This window comes from Megalops cyprinoides, chromosome 19, assembly GCF_013368585.1.
Source record: "Megalops cyprinoides isolate fMegCyp1 chromosome 19, fMegCyp1.pri, whole genome shotgun sequence".
NCBI lineage: Eukaryota > Metazoa > Chordata > Actinopteri > Elopiformes > Megalopidae > Megalops > Megalops cyprinoides.
Window position 1 is genome coordinate 23,889,081 of NC_050601.1, and position 19,263 is coordinate 23,908,343.

Consider the following 19,263-nt stretch of genomic DNA (forward strand, 5'->3'; position numbering starts at 1 on the left):
TCTCAATTTTCTTTGAGATCAATGTTTCATTTGCATGATTTGTAAATTTCTGAATTGAAATTGGAACATTATTTTCCCAAGTGTCTTCAATAACTCTTCTTTATATTACTACTGGCAGTGCTATGACTACTTCCTACAACAGCAATACAAATCAATGCAATTTAGCTAATTTATTGCATCCCATAAAAGTCAGCTATGTGCTGTAATTTCTCAGAACGTATCTATTGGATCACCCAAAGGCGCTTCCTCAGTGTGACTTTAATGAGAATAAACCTTCACGGGTTTTGTGTTGTATCACGACACTCACAAATTCGCATTCACACGTTACGTTTCATGACATCCATTAAGACTCAAGCTAAAGACATCTACTGTGCACATGTGGCATTACAACAGGTTGGCAGTACAATCCGTTTGGGCTTAGTGTCCCGGAGATAGGAGGGTCAAAGTACCATAACAACCAAAGATGTACATGTGTTTGTTTTATTGACATCACAGTCATACGTTTTAGTTATCCACACTTTTCCCCCATGCAAGTGCTGTTAAGTCACTACTCTGCAGTAATAGGACGTGTCTGCAATAGTCGTGAATATAGGGCACAGCTTCTAAGCCTTAGACTATACTTGTACTTGCAACAGACAATGTTAACCAATTACCAGTGGCATTTTTAGCATAGAAATTCTGGTGGGGCACCAATTAGCTTGTCAAGCCTATCGGTGATGACTATGAGCCTCAAACTTGCTAGTTTGACACAGCGATGAAACCCTTATAACACATCACGCCTAGCTGCTCACCTGCAAAATCCAAGAAAGTAGCCTACTGGGGGAGCACAGATGGACCTATCATTGAAAATAATATTCAAACGTAAGTTCAGGAGGAATGTGCTACCCAATGTCCAACTTCCCTTTGTGAGGACTATTTAAATTCCATATACTCGGTTGTGTCCATTATATCACTTGCTCCAGCCTCTGTGCAGCTGAGATTCCTCTTGGAATCCCAGCTCAGCTTTTTCAGGACCATGGCCACATACTGTACATCGCTAAACAATCTCTGTCAAGACACAGACACGGACTCAAATGCAGACCAGACGTACTTAGGTTCTAAGTGGTGTATTTGAAGTCACAGGGCAGGTACGGAATGTCAGAACAGGCAGGGTCAAAAACAAGGAAGCAGTCTGAAGCGGGGCAGATGAAGGGTCGGGACCAGGCAGGCAGGTAGATCAGGCAAACAGATCAGGGCGGCAGGCAGAGACAAAGTCAGGGTGTCGAAGACAGGGCAGACGGGGTCAGAACCAGGCAGGCAGGCGGATCAGGCACTCAGGGCAAAACGGCAGGCAGAGACAAAGTTGAGGAACAGGCAAGGTCAGCACAGGAAATTCCAAAGCAGAATATACCAGCAGGACCAAGACAAGCCCCACAAAAAAACACTGCAACAAAATAGCAACAAGACAGAGACAAGCAGGGTAGATATAGGGCTGGGGTGATGAGGTGATGGGATGCAGGTGAGCAGGCAGGCAGGTGGAGGCGATCAGAAAATCAGGTGGGCAGGGACAGGGCGGAGAGCAGGGCAGGGCCGGAACACATGGGAACTGTAAACAAAAGCGCATGGACCACAATGACAGACGGGGAGAACACAAAAACAACAGCTAGGGGGCTGAAGTATTGACAATCTCTTTTGCAATGCAATCTTTGACCTTACGTGTAGGCTAAATTAAACTCCTGAAATGTCTTTAAAATGCGATGGACATACTATGGACAACAAACATACTAATTTTGTGTACAAGTTTAAAGTAATATTGCTTACTTATTCACCTATTAATCTTGTGTTTGTTCAATGTTTTATGCATGTAATACCGTAAATATTTCTTTACCAAACAGGGAGGCCAATCCATGTAATACCGTAAATCATGCATAACCAAACGGGCAGGCTAATGCAATAGATAGCCAACACTGTTCAAGCTGAGCACACAGCCATAAAGGACAATTATTGACTCACCTCACTACTTGAAAAGGAATTTGGCTCTGTGCTTTTTCATGTGTGCAAACTTTTCAATAACCTTGCTGTTGAAGTCCATCAGTCCATTAATGTATTCATTTTCAATTGATAACATGGCAAGGGCATTCAACCGCTGTTGTCCCATTGTAGTCCTTGTGGTCCATGTCGTCTCACCCCCAAAAAGAAGGTGCTAGCTGTTAGCCAGGATGTCTTCTGGAACCACTCCGGATTGAAACTGCGGTTTTTATCCTTTCCTCCTTGGGTGATGGTAGTATTTTCTGGCTGGTGGGGTCCCAACCTTTTGATCACCAGCTTCTTTTCAAAAGGTACAGAACTGAATTTGGTGGCCGAGAGGTTTTCAACCTCCTGCATGGTGATAGGCTGTTTCAAAAGTTACAGCTATGGACTGCTACAGCCAGGCTACTACAAGAGTCTAACACAATCTTGTATCAATAACACGATCATAAGGAGACAGCTACTACAGCTACAGTCAGGAGAACATCTGCAGCTAGCTAGCCAATTTACACATAGTTAGGAGAAGATCTACAGCTAGCTAGCCAATTGACACATAGCTATGACTTCTGCGCCCTGCACTTGACCTTTATGTGGGCGTTACCAAACGTGGGGCCGACAGGCCAACATAGAAAATCCGTTATAACATGTGCAGAAGGGGTTTCCTGTCATACTGTCAGGGCCGTGGGTCGTGGGGCCGGCCCCACTGACAGATACTTGCCAGCATCAAAGAACTCAATACCGCCATCTAGTGGTGCGGCCGGGCCCCACTGGCCCCTAACGTAGAGCCGTCCATGCCAATTACCGTAAAAGACCGGCATTATTGATGTGCATTATCAACGAAAACATCACTTACAGAATTTATCAGAGCGTTCTCGGTCCTTGTTAAATTCACTCCTTAGCCCTTAGTGTGACGATTATTGATTCGAGAAGATAAAGGTGTTTTAGTAGTTCTGCTAGGTGTTTGAGGCTGCTGCCTTTCCCCCTCTCACCGAGGGTATCTGAATGCCTGTCTGTATTCTTCCCAATTAAGAGGAACAAATTCCTCATGCATTATACAACTAAATACATTAATAAAATAACACGCGTATTATACAAATAGAATTTTGTTGACAGTTATTTGGCATTACCAAAGCAACTACTCCAATGTAGTGGGAGTACTCCAATGTTTCACCCTGCTTCTCGTAAAGTTAATACATTCCCTTCTTTGACTTAATTGAGTACATGTGACAAGTATCGACACATTTGATATTTGTAGGTTGATTATGTTCTGTCCTTAACGATAGTTAAGATGTGTTATTTCTCATACCATCCCCGGAAATGCTTTATTATGCTGACTTCATTTAAAAGGTACTTCAATCTATTAAAAAGCTCACTGTTGACCACTACAGACCTACCTTTAAATACAACGAATCTCCCAAAGTCTAACTGTTGTGTTATATCAGAATTGTGGTGTTGTGATAAGGAGCAGGGTTTGTAACCGAAAGGTTACTAAAAGGATTCTAGTTCGACTCCCCGCTAGGGCACTATTGCTGTACCCTCAGGAAAGGTACTTAACCTACAATTGCCTCAGTAAATGTGCACCTGTATACGTGAATAAAATTGTAACCTATGTAAGTCAGGCTTGATAAGAGTGTCCGTTAAATGTCAATAATTTAATGCAAAATCATTCGATTACATTGTCAAACTAAAGTTGACTACAAAGCCAACAAAATTCACATGTATTGATACAGGTATTTCAGTTAAATTTCACTGACACTCCAGTGGGACCAGTAGTTCACTGTGCGAACACAAGTATTGTTCTCAGATTCATGATGTTTCGTTGACGGCGTAAAGAAGTCAAAATATTCAAAGACCAATGTCTTGGGATCAGTCGGTGTATCACGATAAAGAGAAGCTGAGGTTTCATTCGCTTGACAGTTCACCTCTTTCCTTCCACACACGCACGAACACACAACAGGCCTATGTCACTGTAATGTGCCTGACGAACCGACAGTGTGATTGTTTAAACATAGGCTCTTCAAGTAGGCTAATAAAACGGCAGTTATGTGTATAATAATTTCTACGCCGCTATATCACAGCTTTGACATTCCCCTTACCATTCCACATTACCCCATACGGTCATACGATCAATCGCTTAATTTCTTGATTATTGACTATTTGCGTTTAATGCAGTAAATATGAACATCATGAATCTACAATATCAGAGGGTTATATTAGTGCACTAGAACAGAAGAAGAGTCAACTGAGTCATTAACTGGACAACTGACAGCTTAAAATAAGCAGATCCATTCTAAGCACACACATGAACACGCCAAACCAGGTGTTCAAATGGTCAAATCTAAAATAGGTTTACATGGACATCAGAAGAACAAATGAAGCGGCACGATCAATGTTTCCGCTAAACAATGCCGCTGTTTGCAAATCCAGCAACAGTCGATTGTAACATCCGTCTGTTCTATTCTACTGTAACGGTAGTTAATAGCATCTGTTAGAGGAAAAAGTGATTCTGTGGCTGCACGTCTACATGCGTATTGCTTACACCTGCTACAGTTTGTTGCATTACTTGCGCAGTAGCCCTGTGGGCACGTCAATATAACTTTTGGGCAAACTGTCTTGGTTAAGTTCATCAAATAATTTGTGGAAAATAGCTTCATATCCAGGACTACCGTTACTGGTTGTCTGTTCACGTGAATGTGCGTTAAGCCACCAAAGTTGCAAGTCTGTTGTTGGGCTTCTTCAGTGAAACTTCACAGTGCGTAGTTGTAATGTTACATAACCTATCGAGGTGCACCCCCCCTTCACATTCATGGGCAAAGAACTAATAGGTCGTGTATTATTCGTTCAAAGAAAACTACGTATTTGACTCCGATTGTTTAAAACCAATCGCGTTGGGCATATGGGCTTATCAGGGCGTAATGCGTTCAGATACAGTTTGAGTAAAATGGATTGTGTCGCTGTCAATTTCACGTCTCGGTGCGTTTGTCCAAGTAGGGCACTTGGGAAAGTAGTTTATATATCGTTAGTGCTTCACTTGGTAACCCGTGGACAATAAGAATAAGAAACAGCATATCCCACAATCCATCGGGGCTCAACCCGGATATTAACAGCTGCAGTTCGTTGTCGTTGATGTGGGGGAGTGCGAAGTCTAAGGTGTTATTTCCGAATGTCAGCGCACAATTTTGTCATTCTTTTGGTTTATTTGTTTTGATATCGGTGGTTATGGATTAATTTAATAAGTGCAAGTTAAATAAAATACATCTGTAAGCGCAATCATGTTCGGTCGGTCTAGGAGCTGGGTGGGAGGACAAGGGAAATCCAAAAGCATCCACTCTCTGGACCACTTGAAGTAAGTGTGACAGTGTGCATTATATTTGTTTGTTTAGTTAGCTAGTTTAACTTGTTGGGCTCTGTTACATGTGCTGATATATTTAACCAGTCCACACAGCACACGCTTAATTATTTTCAGTGAACTATCGTTAGCTAGTAGTTGCAGGCCTGTGTGTTGCTAGCTACCTACTCAGTTTATGTTTTGAGCACAGCTTTGTTAACGCTTCCGTAACGCCAGAGAAGCAAAGTCGTCCGGGGTTAGCATAAATTACTCGGGTAGCTAGTTTTAACTAAGCGATCTACCTGCGGATGACTGTAAAGAACTGTATAGCAGGCTGTCTGCCTAAGAACAAGTCAGTAGCTAGGTAGCTAGCGAGCTAACGTTAGATACAACGTAGGCAGCGTCAATTAAGCGCTATGTTTATCGTATTTGCTACCTACTGTTCACTATGATCACACTTACTAGCTAGGTCGTCAGCCAACCATCTATCAAAGCGTAATATGTTTTGTGTCAATAAAATGTTTGCTGGCTAAGTATCACATAGTGAGCTGGCTCTACGGTTGTTTCTTTCCATTTAATGTTGCGACAGAAGCCTGGACGCCAGTTGTCATGTTAGCTATATAGTAACGTTTTAACTTCAAGCTTGAAATTAGCAAACTAGTTATGACTTGGTGCTAACATTATACACCATACTTATAGCTAGATGTTAGCTAGTTAACTCGTTTGTAAAGGTAAGTATTTACGAAATATTTTTGAATGTAAAATTAAATGGCATAAGCAATTACCCAAACATTGCATGGAGATAGGCGAACGCATTTAAAATAATTGGAATCTCTAATTTAGTTAACTAGCTATCTTTCCGGTTGCTGCAACAGGTGTTTTCCAGGCATAGTCCAGCATGGCTACAATATACCGTTGGCTAGCTAATCCTTCTTGAGAACCTGTTCATTTGCGCAGTTCCATATGTTATGTGCTGCCCACATTAAGTATTGCTTCTCTGTCCCCACTAGGTATATGTACCATGTATTAACAAAAAACACCACAGTGACGGATCACAACAGAAATCTTCTTGTGGAAACCATTCGCTCCATCACCGAGATCCTTATTTGGGGGGATCAAAATGACAGCTCAGTGTTCGAGTAAGTGCCTTATTCTAAGATTGCCCGATTACGTCTGACGTCACACGCTCTGGGCCAGGATGAAGGCCAAAAGAACTTGAGTCTAATGAAACTGGACGTGTTTTGCTGGTGCGGATTTTGTAACTACAGTGGGAACATATTACATAAGATCCTAAGGTCGCAAAGTGTGCACAGAGGCAATGGGATCAATGTACATGAATGACTCCTGTAGACATGGCTGTTCCTATGAAGGAGGCTGGCAGACTTTCCAACTTGACAGGTGCCTATATTGATTGGCCAATGAGTTAGATGAGACCTGCTGTCTAATTTTGCAAAGTGACCTGTATATTACATTATTGTCATTTAGCAGATCAAGGGTGACTTGCATAGGTTACAGGTTTTTAACATGTTATGCATGTATACAGCTGAATATTTACTGAAGCAGTTCTGGGATAGGCATCTTGCCCAAGGGTACAGCAGCAGCATCCCAGTAGGGAATCGAACCATTAACCTTTCAGTTGTGGCCCTGCTCCTTACCATTGTGCTGTACTGCCACCCCATATGCATATATTATTATTATTATTATTATTATTATAATTATAACAATATTGTTAGATATTTTTCTTTCAATCTTTAATATCCATGACTGTCATTATTGCAGTTAGTAAGATTAATGGTTATCCTATTAATGACTATGAAACTAGCATGATGTCTCATGAGAAAGAATACCAGCTTTTGTCATAGGTTGTTTTTGCACATAGTTTAGTTCTGCAGCACACTAATATATCTGAATATCTATTTATGTCTAGTGTGTCTAAATATACATATAATAGATTTACCTCAGTGCTTTGTTTGGTCTGTCGCGTGAAGGAGCAGACAGCAGAATGTCACATGGTCATGTGTTCTGTGCTGTGGAAGAATTTTGTCATACTGTGGTGAAGTCTGAGCAGCATGACAGAGTTTGGTTTGATGCTTTTGTTCGGTCTGGCGTATTGGTGAATCCACATTAATCTGCAGCAGCATGGCTGATGGTCTGTTTTAAGCAAGGCCTCTTGCTCCGTATGCAGGTGTTCAGCTCTTTTCCAGATTTGTAGGAGGCAGAAACACAGAACAGAAGTAGAGTAAGATGCACTGCCGACACTGTCCTGTACTGCATGTGCTTTAGTACTCTGACACATCCATCTTTGGTTGGATTAACATTGGGGATCCAGTGAAATTCAAGGGTTTTTTTTGTTTTGTTAGTTTTGCACTCCTTGTTTCCAACCCAACAAGTATTCACCATGGTGATGAATGCTAAGTATGATTGAACACTGTGAAGATTTGATTTTTTTTTTGGTAAGTCCGCTGTGTGCACTTCAGTGTCGTCCCAGTGATCTGCGAGACACACTCAGTTGAGCAGCCCTTTCTCTTCGGCTCTTGTTCTTAAGTGACTTGATAGAACACAGTGTGTTTACTTGTGCCTAACTTACCTCATGCCACTTGCCATTGTGATGTCAGAATGCCCGTTCCAATGTGATGCTGACCTCATTAAATGCCTGGCCTGGTTCGTCCGTGCACCTGTTAATCTACTTCAGGCATGGCACGGGCGGGGCTTGGCTGGCTAGCGGCAGAGCCATGGGTAGCGTGCACTGACATTTGGTATTGCCAGCAACACAGATGGCAGAAAGAGGCACTGATACAGTGCAGCCAGAAACATCCATATCGTTTGAAAAACTTCAGGATTGTGAAAGGATTTGTCCCTTGATGCTTACGCTTAAAAAATAAAAGAATTAGGCACTGACAGGGGTCTGAAATCTCATCAAATCTTGTGACAAAAGTGTTAAGTTGTCAACCCCGGCTTCTTGATCTGACAGTCTAAATCAGGGCATGAGTGATGACGTCAGTTGGGAAAACTAAGCTCTCATGAGCAGTAAGCACTCATATAAGGTTGTAAGGGGGGGAAAAATGGATAAATATGGACAGCTGCAAGTGGACCTGGAGAAGATCCTCATAGATCCTCAGGGGCAAGGGCGTAGGTTTGCATATGGATGGTAGGGACATGTCCCTACCAATATTTAGGAGGACAGAATTGTCCCTACCAATATTTAGGAGGACAGAATTGTCCCTACCAATATTTGAGCGAACTCGTTCACATTATCTTCCGAGTGAAGTCATATTAGATAATTCCGATGTGCCCTCGGTTGTTGTGTCCCTACCGATGTTGAGACCAAACCTATGACCTTGCTCATGGGCAGTTGTTTTATTCACCTCATAATGTATGTCACAATTTTCTACCCACACATTTTGCTGACTGACTCCTACTAGCCAATCAGCAATGTGTCCTGCGCTTACATATAACTGACTCCTACTAATTTAAGATCAGTAAACCATTTTTATTCTTTTTTGTTAGGCTTTTTTCAATAACTTAAAAATTCAACCTCTGTGTGTGTGTGTGTGTGTGTGTGTGTCTGAGAATCTACGTCTGTATAGCAAGAGCTAGAGCGAAAGATTAGGGGGTGAGACTTCAGTGCTTTAAACAGAATATGTGCTTGAGCATTGAAAACAGTAGTTTTTTTTAACATCTACTAGCTAATTAACAAGTCAGAGCAAAGCAATTAGCATGTTGGCCAAGGGAACATGCTGCATTCAAGTTTTGCTGAAGGTGAGGGTTTTAGGCGTTGGTCCTCGTTCACCATAACTGCCTGTTACAGTAGTATTTCAATCACACTGATCCATCTGGTTGCCAGCTAGGTTTTTTAAACGTACAGTGGAGTGCCGAAAGTGTCATTCAATGCTCTGAGGTAGTTAGCATATGATTTAGGCGCTTCACTGTAGAGCGTATCAACTTACAGTTGCTTCTTGCCCTTTTGAGTTCTGCTGATTACGTAATGATTTAGACTAATTTCTCATCTTGGTGACCTTTAGAAAATCCCTGCTTGACTCAAGTTAAAATGTCCCCAAAATTAGTCTTTGGTTTTACTGCCAGTAGGTCTACACTGCATTTACTTTCACTGATTCACAGCAAAGCTGTGAAGAACCTTTATTGTTAGCCAGCCACATGAAGATCTGGAAGGCGTTGGGGATGGATACATTTCTGAGTAATGACATCATCACCAGGGGCAAACTGCACCTTGCTGGTGAAGTCTGCCCTACATGATATGCGGTGTCGTTAAGTGATCAGCGGGTTTTGAGGGGTGTTATCACGCATCGATTCATCCATTTTGCATGTGAGGATCGATCCACACGATTCATTATGTGTTTATGTTATTCACGTTAGTACAGCAATATGGGTGAAACTAAAGTGCTGGCAACAGTCCTGCTCACTATAATAAATAAAACACTTGGCTATCTTTGAACATCGAGTGTTATTTTACTTCCATACAGTGAACTAATGGAAAGAATATTGTGTATATCATTTTTAAGCCGGAGGTTTACATTCCTAAATGTGACCCACTTTTGTACTACAGAGGTTTCACCCTTATGCTGAATCAACTTTATGGCTGATATCTCCTTTTGAAATGAGCTCTTTTTCACGTGCTCAAAATATGTACTGTAAAATACATCAAGCACTACTAGTGTTCAAAATGGCCACCCCTGATATGTAGTATGAGAGAGAGTGTGGTTTCGTAATGCCCAAATGTATGCTTTCTCCCTTGCAGCTACTTCTTGGAGAAGAATATGTTCGCGTTTTTCCTGAACATCCTACGACAGAAGTCCGGGCGCTATGTCTGTGTTCAGCTCCTCCAGACTCTCAACATCCTGTTTGAAAATATAAGTCATGAAACATCTCTTTGTAAGTACTGTGTTCCCATATTATCTTTGCGGTGATTATTGCAGAACAAATCTGTTACTGAGACATAACTTAGTGACCTCTGGGAGAAATGTTCTCACAGATGCAGATAACTGTTAGAAACGCTAGGATTTAGGATTTGGAATTTTAGCAGTTATGGATCAAGTTCACTGCTTCATGCACAGCTCACTTAAAACATGAGTCACGCCATCTCGTCTATGTGCACAAAGCGAACGTTAATGCTATCAGCGGCTTGACAATGAAAATATTGTGCTGTTCCTTGGGCAAACAGGAACTCGCTACATGAAGGTCCTCTTTTAGCTTTTAGATCTTTATTGCTGTCTCTTAGTGTGGCTTGGCTCCTCCCCCTCTCCAGTGCCCTCATGTAAGGGCACACTGTCTGTGCGAGCATTTCTTCCCCAGGTCCCTGAAATCCCATTCCCCAAATAAGATGCAAATGAGCATTAATGGTTAACTGAATACCTGGAGTCTCTTGGTTCTACAAGTGCTGCACTGTTTCATAGCCCTAGATCATAAAATGATTATTTGAATTTTGCTACAAACAAAATGGTCCAAACAAAGTCACTCACAGAAAAGATCACTTGCCACCTGTGTGTCAGGTATTTCCATTATTCATTGTGTCACAAAGCTTATTGACATTTTCCTCCTGCTCTTCTCCTAGACTACTTACTCTCCAACAACCACGTCAACTCCATCATTGTGCACAAGTTTGACTTCTCCGATGAGGAAATAATGGCGTACTATATCTCTTTTTTGAAGACCCTGTCCCTGAAGCTTAATAATCACACTGTACATTTCTTCTACAATGAGGTAAGGTGTTCAGCCTGCAGGGGAACCAATGAGAGGGCAGAAAGCTTGAGCAGGAATTCTACTCTGTGTCACCGGTGTCACGCAGTGTTACTGCGGTTACAGGCAACAGCTCTGTGTGAGGAACCCGGTATTATGTGTTACTGTGCGATCGATAGTCAGCAGGTTGATTGTAGAGAAAGAAAAGCCAGGTTTTGAAAGCTTGGTGTGTTTTGTATACATTTTTCTAGCTGTTTCATGATGCAGTGTCTCTAAGCAGCCTTCTGCAAGGTCCCTCTGCATGCACACGTGCAGCTTTAAACCGCATCTTCAGGGCCTGGCTCAGATGTAGCAAAACCTGGGCCTGGCTCAGATGTCCTGTCTTCAGGGCCCGTCTCAGATGTAGCACCAGCAGGGCCCAGCTCACCGTTGTGTCTTCAGGGCCTGCTTCAGACGTCCTGTCTTCAAGGCCCGGTTCAAGCGTCCTGTCTTCAGGGCCTGGCTCAGGTGTAGCACCAGCAGGGTCAGGCTCAGATGTACCGTCTTCATTGTCCCTCCATCTGCCAAAGGAGTTGCTGTAGCTTTGTGCTGGCTCTTGTGTATAGGGGGAAGTTATTGGTGTACTGTAAACGGTGGTAAAAGTCGCAGCTACCTCCTCTTTATTCCTCGGCACCACCAACCGCGTGAGATGGGGATTTGGTGGTGTCAGGAATAAGGAGAACACTGGATGGCAAGGCTCCGCCCACAGAGAGATTTGCAGCTGCACACAGCTGTAGAAGCGTCTGTCTTGCATTAACAGCTCCCTGCTCTTTAGGACAGAGGAAACTGCATGAAGAGTACTTGTGCAGAACTGTGCATGTGCTTTTTGCATTTTCACAGCATATACCATTCACGTATTTTAAAAATCCATCAATTCTCAGATGCAGTGCTTTAGGCATTTGTCATATTCTGTTTGAAATGCAGTATGACATACAGCATGGCTGACAGTTGAAATATCCATGATATTGTTTTATTTGATAGTCTCTTTCCTCCTTGTTCTTGAAGTGTCACAGTAATTAATATGCTGTTAATATGCTTTGTTTTTTTGTTAGTGATTTTGTAAAACTGATTATGTAGGATAGCCACTACAGGCCTAACACTACAGTATAATGGCAATAGTTTCTCTGAAATTCTGCAACAGGTAGTTCATTTGAGACTGTCCTGTAGCTTTGAATTCCCTTAGCTCTCACAGTGTGATTACAGTCATGTCCTAGCATTTTAAGAGGGGTTTATCGTTCATAGTATTCATTTGAGCTTATCCCAAATCCTTAAGTTTCTCTTAAGGAACTTAAGTGGAAAGGGGATGCCCCCCCCCCCCCCCACAGCTCTCTCCTCTCTGAGGCGTGTCCCCCCCGTCCAGCGCGGTGCGGTGTTTGAGTCCTCGTTCTCTGTCTCCCATGCTTCCAGCACACTAATGACTTTGCCCTGTACACGGAGGCCATTAAGTTTTTCAACCACCCCGAGAGCATGGTCAGAATTGCGGTCAGGACGATCACTCTGAACGTGTACAAAGGTGAGTACGGCGTGCCCCGCGGCATGCTCGCCGCTTGAACGCCACGCTTGGCCTTGTGCTGCCGCCTCGCTCTCTCCCTCTTGTCTTCCTCTCTCTCTCTCTTGCTCTGCCCTCTGGGATAGTTCTTTCCTCCCCATGGATCATCAATATATAATGCGGAGCAGTGGTTACAGCTCAACAGATAGCATAAGCCATCCAGGTGAGTTAGAGTTTAGTGGATCTGAACAAAATCTGTGCAGGATCGAAGTATCAGTGAACCATTTTGATTCTTGAAAGAGGAATATTAGAGAGGTCTGCTGAGGCCTCAGTTCCGCTGTCCTTTAGTGTCTGATCTCACATGCTCTGCCCTGTGAAGCGTCACATAACACAGAGGCCACCCCCATTATGTAAGCCGGACTCTCTTATTCAGAGCGGCTTGCGAGAAGTATGTTCCATCGGGTTAGACATGTCGCTGTAGAGACACTGAATCAGTGCGATACTTGTACTGTAGCACTGTTGTGGGAAACATCGCCACAGTGAACCCTTTCGTAAGGGTCACAGCCATGCTACTAAGAGCTTGGAGTCATTCCTGTCTAAGAATCCTATTCCCTGTAAGGAATTTTCCTGCCTCTTCGATTGCTGTGACAAACAGCTCTCTCTGTCTGTCTCTCTCCTTTCTCTCACACTCTCTTTCTCTCTCATGCCACTGAATGCTGTCTTTCTCCTCCAATTTGTATTCAGTTCTGCTGAAGTGCATGCAAGCCTTTGTTACTGACACGGCAGGCGCTGATACGACTGCACTGAAAATACGTAACAAATACACTCTGTATGCCCTAACTGAAGTCTGTACTGCACTGCACCGCATTGCTGGGTTCCCAAGCACTGTACCATGTAGCATGTTTAGGTAGCACTGGCGCACGCGTGAGGCCTGGGAGTTGTATTTTGCAAAGTTTGATGGGGTAGTAGGGTGGTGGGTTGGTAATGTGTGTGGGGGTGGGGAGGGGCTGTGGTCACCTTATTGTGGGGGGAGATTCTGGGCCTGAAATGTCTGTTTGCATATATTCTGTAGCAGCTGCTTTGGGGTCATTCCCTGTTCTGTGTACTTTTTGGCCACGTCGGGGCCCCACCCCCCACCCTTGGGACGAAACTCACATAGGCCCCGCCCCTTAACCCTATTAACTGTATCTGTTCTTCCCCTCTCCCTCAATGGTGACTCCTGTGTACCTTAATCCAGTGTCACGTAAGTTGGTCCAGTTTTGTGACTTTTTCTTATCTCTGTCTTTTTTTTTTAATTATTGTAATTCATTTTTATTTTTGAATGGTACTGCATGCCTTTGTGTTGATGCAGTCACGACAAACAATCGCAAACTGCAGAATTTGAAGTGACCTGGGACTTAAACACAAGGCATAGAAACAAAAAGTGTGACCCTCAAAAAAAAAAAAAAGGGGGAGACTTCTTGTCTGGGTTCTTTTCTCTCATGAATGTCATGATGTCACACCTCCAGTGTCATAGCTGGGGGCAGGCCCTGGGCATCCCCAGGATGCAAACGCCAGAGAAACTTACTTGTTACTCAAGAGACATTCACTGCCAACTGCGTGGCCCAGCACTGGATCCACACTGAGTTCCCACTGCTCCTCACCCCACTCTGGTCCCCCCCCCCACCCACAAATCCCTGCCCCCTTAACGATCTGAACAGCTAGCATTAAATAACCTGATCATCGGTCCGCAGCCTGTCATCATGTGTCTCGGTCAGGCTTTACAGTAACGGCAGTCAGTAATTACACGCACCAGCACATTTTGGGATCTCGTCCGTTTGACAGACGAGGGACTGAGACCTGCCAGCCTCAGACATGCCTTTGCTTAAAAGGGCACCTCGGCTCATCCTCTGAATTTGTACTTGTTGAAATAAATTGAGAGGGTTTTGGAAAAATGACCTAAAGTTGAACCACAAGAAGAGTTACAAACCCTCAACATATAAATGGCTTTTATAAGACAGGATAATTGAGTCCTTGGTATAGCTAGTCTAGTGCTTTCCCTGTGTTTTAGCTGTAGTTGCTGTTAAAAATTTTAGAATTGTTGTTACATCAAATTGTGTGATGATTTTATTATATGATATTATATTATATTACATTTATTTATTTAGCAGATGCTTTTATCCAAAGCGACGTACAAAAGTGCATACAGTAAGTATAGCGACAGTACGGGGACAGGATGCGTACAGTTCCACAATGAGACAGTAGCCTGGTTCTCAGCTGAGAGTCTGTTTGAAGACGCAGTGCTAGCTAATTTTTACAACTACAGGGTATAGGGCAACTAACAAGATCCAACCTCAAAACATATATTATATTATATTATATTGTATATCATATTTGTATTACATTAGAGCTGAAAGCAGGTTTTCCACAGGCTAGCACTAACAGCGGGTGGCTGAGTTAAAGGCCAGCCCTGACCTGTCAGGGCAGATGCAGGAATTCAGAGCAGCAGCGATAACACGCCTTTTCAGGGTTCAACATAAACCTAAAGCCTGACCTAGACACACTGTGCTGAAAGATCACTGCTTGGGGAAATCCATCCACTCCTGACAGTTCGAGCATACGTCTCTAACGGGCTCCTGGAGGTGTTGTCCTTAGTCATTTGCCTTACTGTTGTCACTAAAATGTGCAAACACATCTTGAAATCAATAGCTGGTGTTGCGGTGTTGCAAAACCAACCCCAGGCAATGTGTTCAGTAGGGCATTCTGTAACAAGCCACTAACACACCGAACGCATTTCCCTGGGTTTTGCTGTATCACAGTTCCACCACAGGTGCCTTTTAGAGATTGCCACTGGCAGGACCTGTTCAACCCTCCATGGTCACATAGTGCTAACCCTTAACCCTTTAATGGCCCCACCCAGCCCCGCCCCCTTCAAGTCCAGGAAGTGCCTGCTTTACGTCCCAGAGGGTTACGCTCGCAAACTGCCGCTGGGATCAACAGCCTCGTCGTCCTTACACGGCGCGGGGCTCGGTTTGGCCCTCCCACAGTGCGCTTTGTCTTCAGCGGCGGATTTGAGTTGGCAGCACCCATGTTGTTACTTACACATTGTCACCTGTTAATGGTGGTGACAGTGGGACTTGTGGGGTCCCCCTGGTAACGGTCAAAACAGACTCGCTCGAATGCGTCGGGCGATGCTGATGACAAAGCGCAACGTGGAAGGATCAAATCCCAGGCAGCTTATCTTAGATACGTGTTAAGCTAACGATTCATCCGCTGAATGTGTTTTACTGCTTGTGTGATTCCCCTCCCCCCTGCATTGTGTGCGTAACCTTGGTCACCCTCTCCCCACTGCAGTGGATAACCAGCACATGCTCCACTACATCAGAGACAAAACCGCCGTCCCTTACTTCTCCAACCTGGTTTGGTTCATTGGGAGCCACGTCATCGAGCTGGACAAGTGTGTACAGACGGACGAAGAGTAAGACACCCAACGTCCGCCATCGTCTTTCCTCACGGTGCAAATCAGTGCATAGAGCTGGAGTTGGACGAACACCCCGCTGACATAAGTGCCAAGTGCATTAATGCTGCAATTCAAAGGGAGTCCACTAGGTGTCAGTCTTGCATGAGAAAAGCCTCTTTCCTGAGGTGAACTGCAGGTCTTCACATGAGCAAATGTTTGGAAAAATGTTAACTGTAAATTCATGACTGATGATTTCTTACTGATTCTGGACAACTATCAAAACATGTCTTTCGTCTCTGAACAGAGCAGCTGTTAAGGGATCCGTAAGTTTAAGTTTAAGATTCGGGTAAAGTGAAAACAAAAAGAAACACATCAATTAAAGAGTGACATGCTTAAATTAGAAACTTAACTTTACAAGTACAGTAAAATCAAAAGTGAAGAATGCTTGCAGCAAGGGAAATGAACACAGTTTCTAAAATGAATGGAATGTACAGGAAGCTCATGCAAAATCAAAAATACAATCACGAAGCTTTAATTCATCACCATGTTCAAAAATGGAGGCCACACATTTTTCCCAATATTGCTGTTAAGTCTTCCTCAGGGAACTGGTGGTAAACAGTAGACATTAGCACAAGGGAATATACAGTATATCTGAATACAGCCATTTGCATATCAGAGTGGTACCAGTCATGAACCGTACATTCCAATGAGTGTTTAATCAAGTAAATACAACAGTTATTTCTGTGAACAGATAGATTCAATCATTGAATTGAGTCATTGAGTCATTGAGTCATCTTTGATCTGGAATAGTAAAAGATTTAGTATTATTTCTCACAGTATCGGTTTTTATAAATGTTGAAAAACGTACTAAGAATGCAACTTGCTAAACAAGTGTGTGTCCACAACAACAGGTCAGTTATCACACTTGAATTGCAATGATTGTAGAGAACAGGAAAGAGGGAAGAACAAACCAAATAGGTCACAAAAGTACACACTCCCTAGCAACAGTCAAAGGTTATTATGCAGTGAGTCCTGCACAGATGGTATCAGAGATGTTTGGAAGTAACTGTACTCCAAGGCCAGTTAGTGTAGGAGCAACCAGCAATTTAGTCAACAAAAGAAGACACTACTTCAGACGATGGAAGGGTCCAAATGTAGTTCTTCATTTGGGCCTCCAGGGGTCACTGTGCCCAAATTTTCACTCACGTGGGAACTGTTGTCTTAGCGAAAAAGTGTGTTGTGACGTATTGTATTTTTACATTATTACATTGCATTAATGTGAGGACTGCCCTGGCCACACAGCAGTCTGGTCTCCATTTTTTAAGTTTATGAGTGATTGTAAAAACTGCGTGCTGTCAGTTATTTTTGTCTGCCCCCCAATCAAAGGGCCGGTCTTTTTTGGGAAATGCTCCCAGTCTATCCGTTCCCCTGGAAGTGGCTCAGTGTTCATGACATTTACTTCAAAGGCGAAACCTGTTCTATGTCCTGGTGTTTTGAGAATGCCGTTCCCCTTCGCACTGCCAGACATCCTGTCAGGCCGAATCTTTCTATCTCCCAAGTGGTGACAAGGTTCAGCAGACAGTCCACTGTTGGCCCACCTTAACCAATGCATGCGGTGTGTGCAGATTTCATTTACTCTCACCTTGTAAATGGGAATGAGGCCTAGCAAGTAGCTGTCTGACATGCCTGGTATGATTGTCTGATTATCATTGAAACAAAAATTTTTTTTTTTTTAATTTTTATGCAACCCTGTTTTTTGCAATCATGCAAAAAAAAATCATGCAATTCGGCAATCATGTGTTAGGCCCGTCACACTGCGATACCCTCTGCACTTGTGCAGGGGCGCCGAAAAGATGCAAACGCAATCCTTTGATGTACATGCGTGCAGCCGAATGATGCAGGCCACGCTGTGTGATGCAGTGAAGCGGGCGCTATCTTGAGGGGAGGGAACACTCTCCGAGCAGCTCGTACACATGCAGCGAGTAGCAGCGAATTGCAGGACGTCCAAGGGCAGCGAGACAAGAAAACCCTAGCCAACCGACCCACCCCTGTGCCTGGTGGGACGAAGCTAATTGCCACAGCCAGTGTGGAGCCCAGGGCTGTCGGGCTCAGTCTGGCATTGTGTGCGGTTTTTTTTTTTCTTTAATGGGTCGTTAAAATGAAGCTGTGGGACAGGCTGTTTACTGAAGCAGCTGTTGTTCAGAGCTGCAGTCTCCGTTGGTTGTGGTTCCAGGGAGGGCGGCTGCAGAATGGAATGCGTGAGAGACTGCTGAGAGTTGCAGGGCATTTAGGGTGACTTCGGGATGGGACGCGTGTGGTTGGAATATCCAGGCATCCAGGCATTCCATGAACGTCCGTGTGAGGGCTGACTGTTCATTGTTGTGCGTGTTACATACCGTTCTACCAAATGCTTTCCTTGAGTTTAGTTACGAGTAGGGCCAAGGTTGAGTAGCCTTCGTGACAATACAGCAGAACCAGGGTAGGGCAAGCACAATGACCCCTCGAGGACCAGGGTAGAATAGCTCTACAGGCATGGCTGCCCTCCCAGACCAGGGTAGAGTAACACTACCAGCATGGCTGCCCTACAGGACTAGAGTGGAGCAGCTCTGCAAGCACAGTGGCCCCTCTAGGAACAGGGTAGAGCAGCCCTGCAGGCACAGCTGTGTTCCAGGATGAGGGTAGAGCAGCCCTGCAGGCACAGCTGTGTTCCAGGATGAGGGTAGAGCAGCCTTGCAGGCACAGCTGTGTTCCAGGATGAGGGTAGAGCAGCCCTGCAGGCACAGCTGTGTTAGAGGATGAGGGTAGAGCAGCCCTGCAGGCACAGCTGTGTTAGAGGATGAGGGTAGAGCAGCCCTGCAGGCACAACTGTCTTCCAGGGTGAGGGTTGTGGAGGCCTGCAGGCATGGCTGCCCCCCAGGATGAGGGCTCAGTAGCCCCGCTCTAGGCCCCACGCTGCTGAAACAACGTCGTGGACCTGGCCAGACACCCACAGGCGATTCTCTCTCCGCAGACACAGAAACAGAGGCAAGCTCAGCGACCTGGTCGCGGAGCACCTGGACCACCTGCACTATCTCAACGACATCCTGATCATCAACTGCGAGTTCCTGAACGACGTGCTGACCGACCACCTCCTCAACAGGCTCTTCCTGCCCCTCTATGTCTACTCACTGGTCAGCCACGAGCAGGTTAGTCAGCATCTAGAGCAATGATAGGGACACTGTGCTGTTGGAGGTGCTTTCTGTCACTGTATAAATAAATATTTATACA

The 19,263-nt window shown here is 44.2% G+C and overlaps 1 protein-coding gene across 5 annotated transcripts in view; it reads left to right on the top strand.

The window, feature by feature from the left end:
* The first annotated feature begins 5,125 nt into the window (after positions 1-5,125).
* The window catches only part of clec16a (C-type lectin domain containing 16A), a 54,142-nt gene continuing 40,004 nt past the window's right edge, over positions 5,126-19,263 (top strand). For 3 of the 5 annotated variants that reach the window (XM_036552161.1, XM_036552163.1, XM_036552165.1), the window contains exons 1-8: positions 5,126-5,353; positions 6,346-6,474; positions 10,092-10,225; positions 10,905-11,053; positions 12,476-12,581; positions 13,795-13,800; positions 15,891-16,014; positions 19,007-19,181. In XM_036552161.1, coding sequence (XP_036408054.1) covers positions 5,280-5,353; positions 6,346-6,474; positions 10,092-10,225; positions 10,905-11,053; positions 12,476-12,581; positions 13,795-13,800; positions 15,891-16,014; positions 19,007-19,181 — 897 coding nt within the window. In that variant the 5' untranslated portion in view covers positions 5,126-5,279. The remainder of the gene's footprint in view (positions 5,354-6,345; positions 6,475-10,091; positions 10,226-10,904; positions 11,054-12,475; positions 12,582-13,794; positions 13,801-15,890; positions 16,015-19,006; positions 19,182-19,263) is intronic. The other 2 variants (XM_036552162.1, XM_036552164.1) reach the window with 1 other exon arrangement.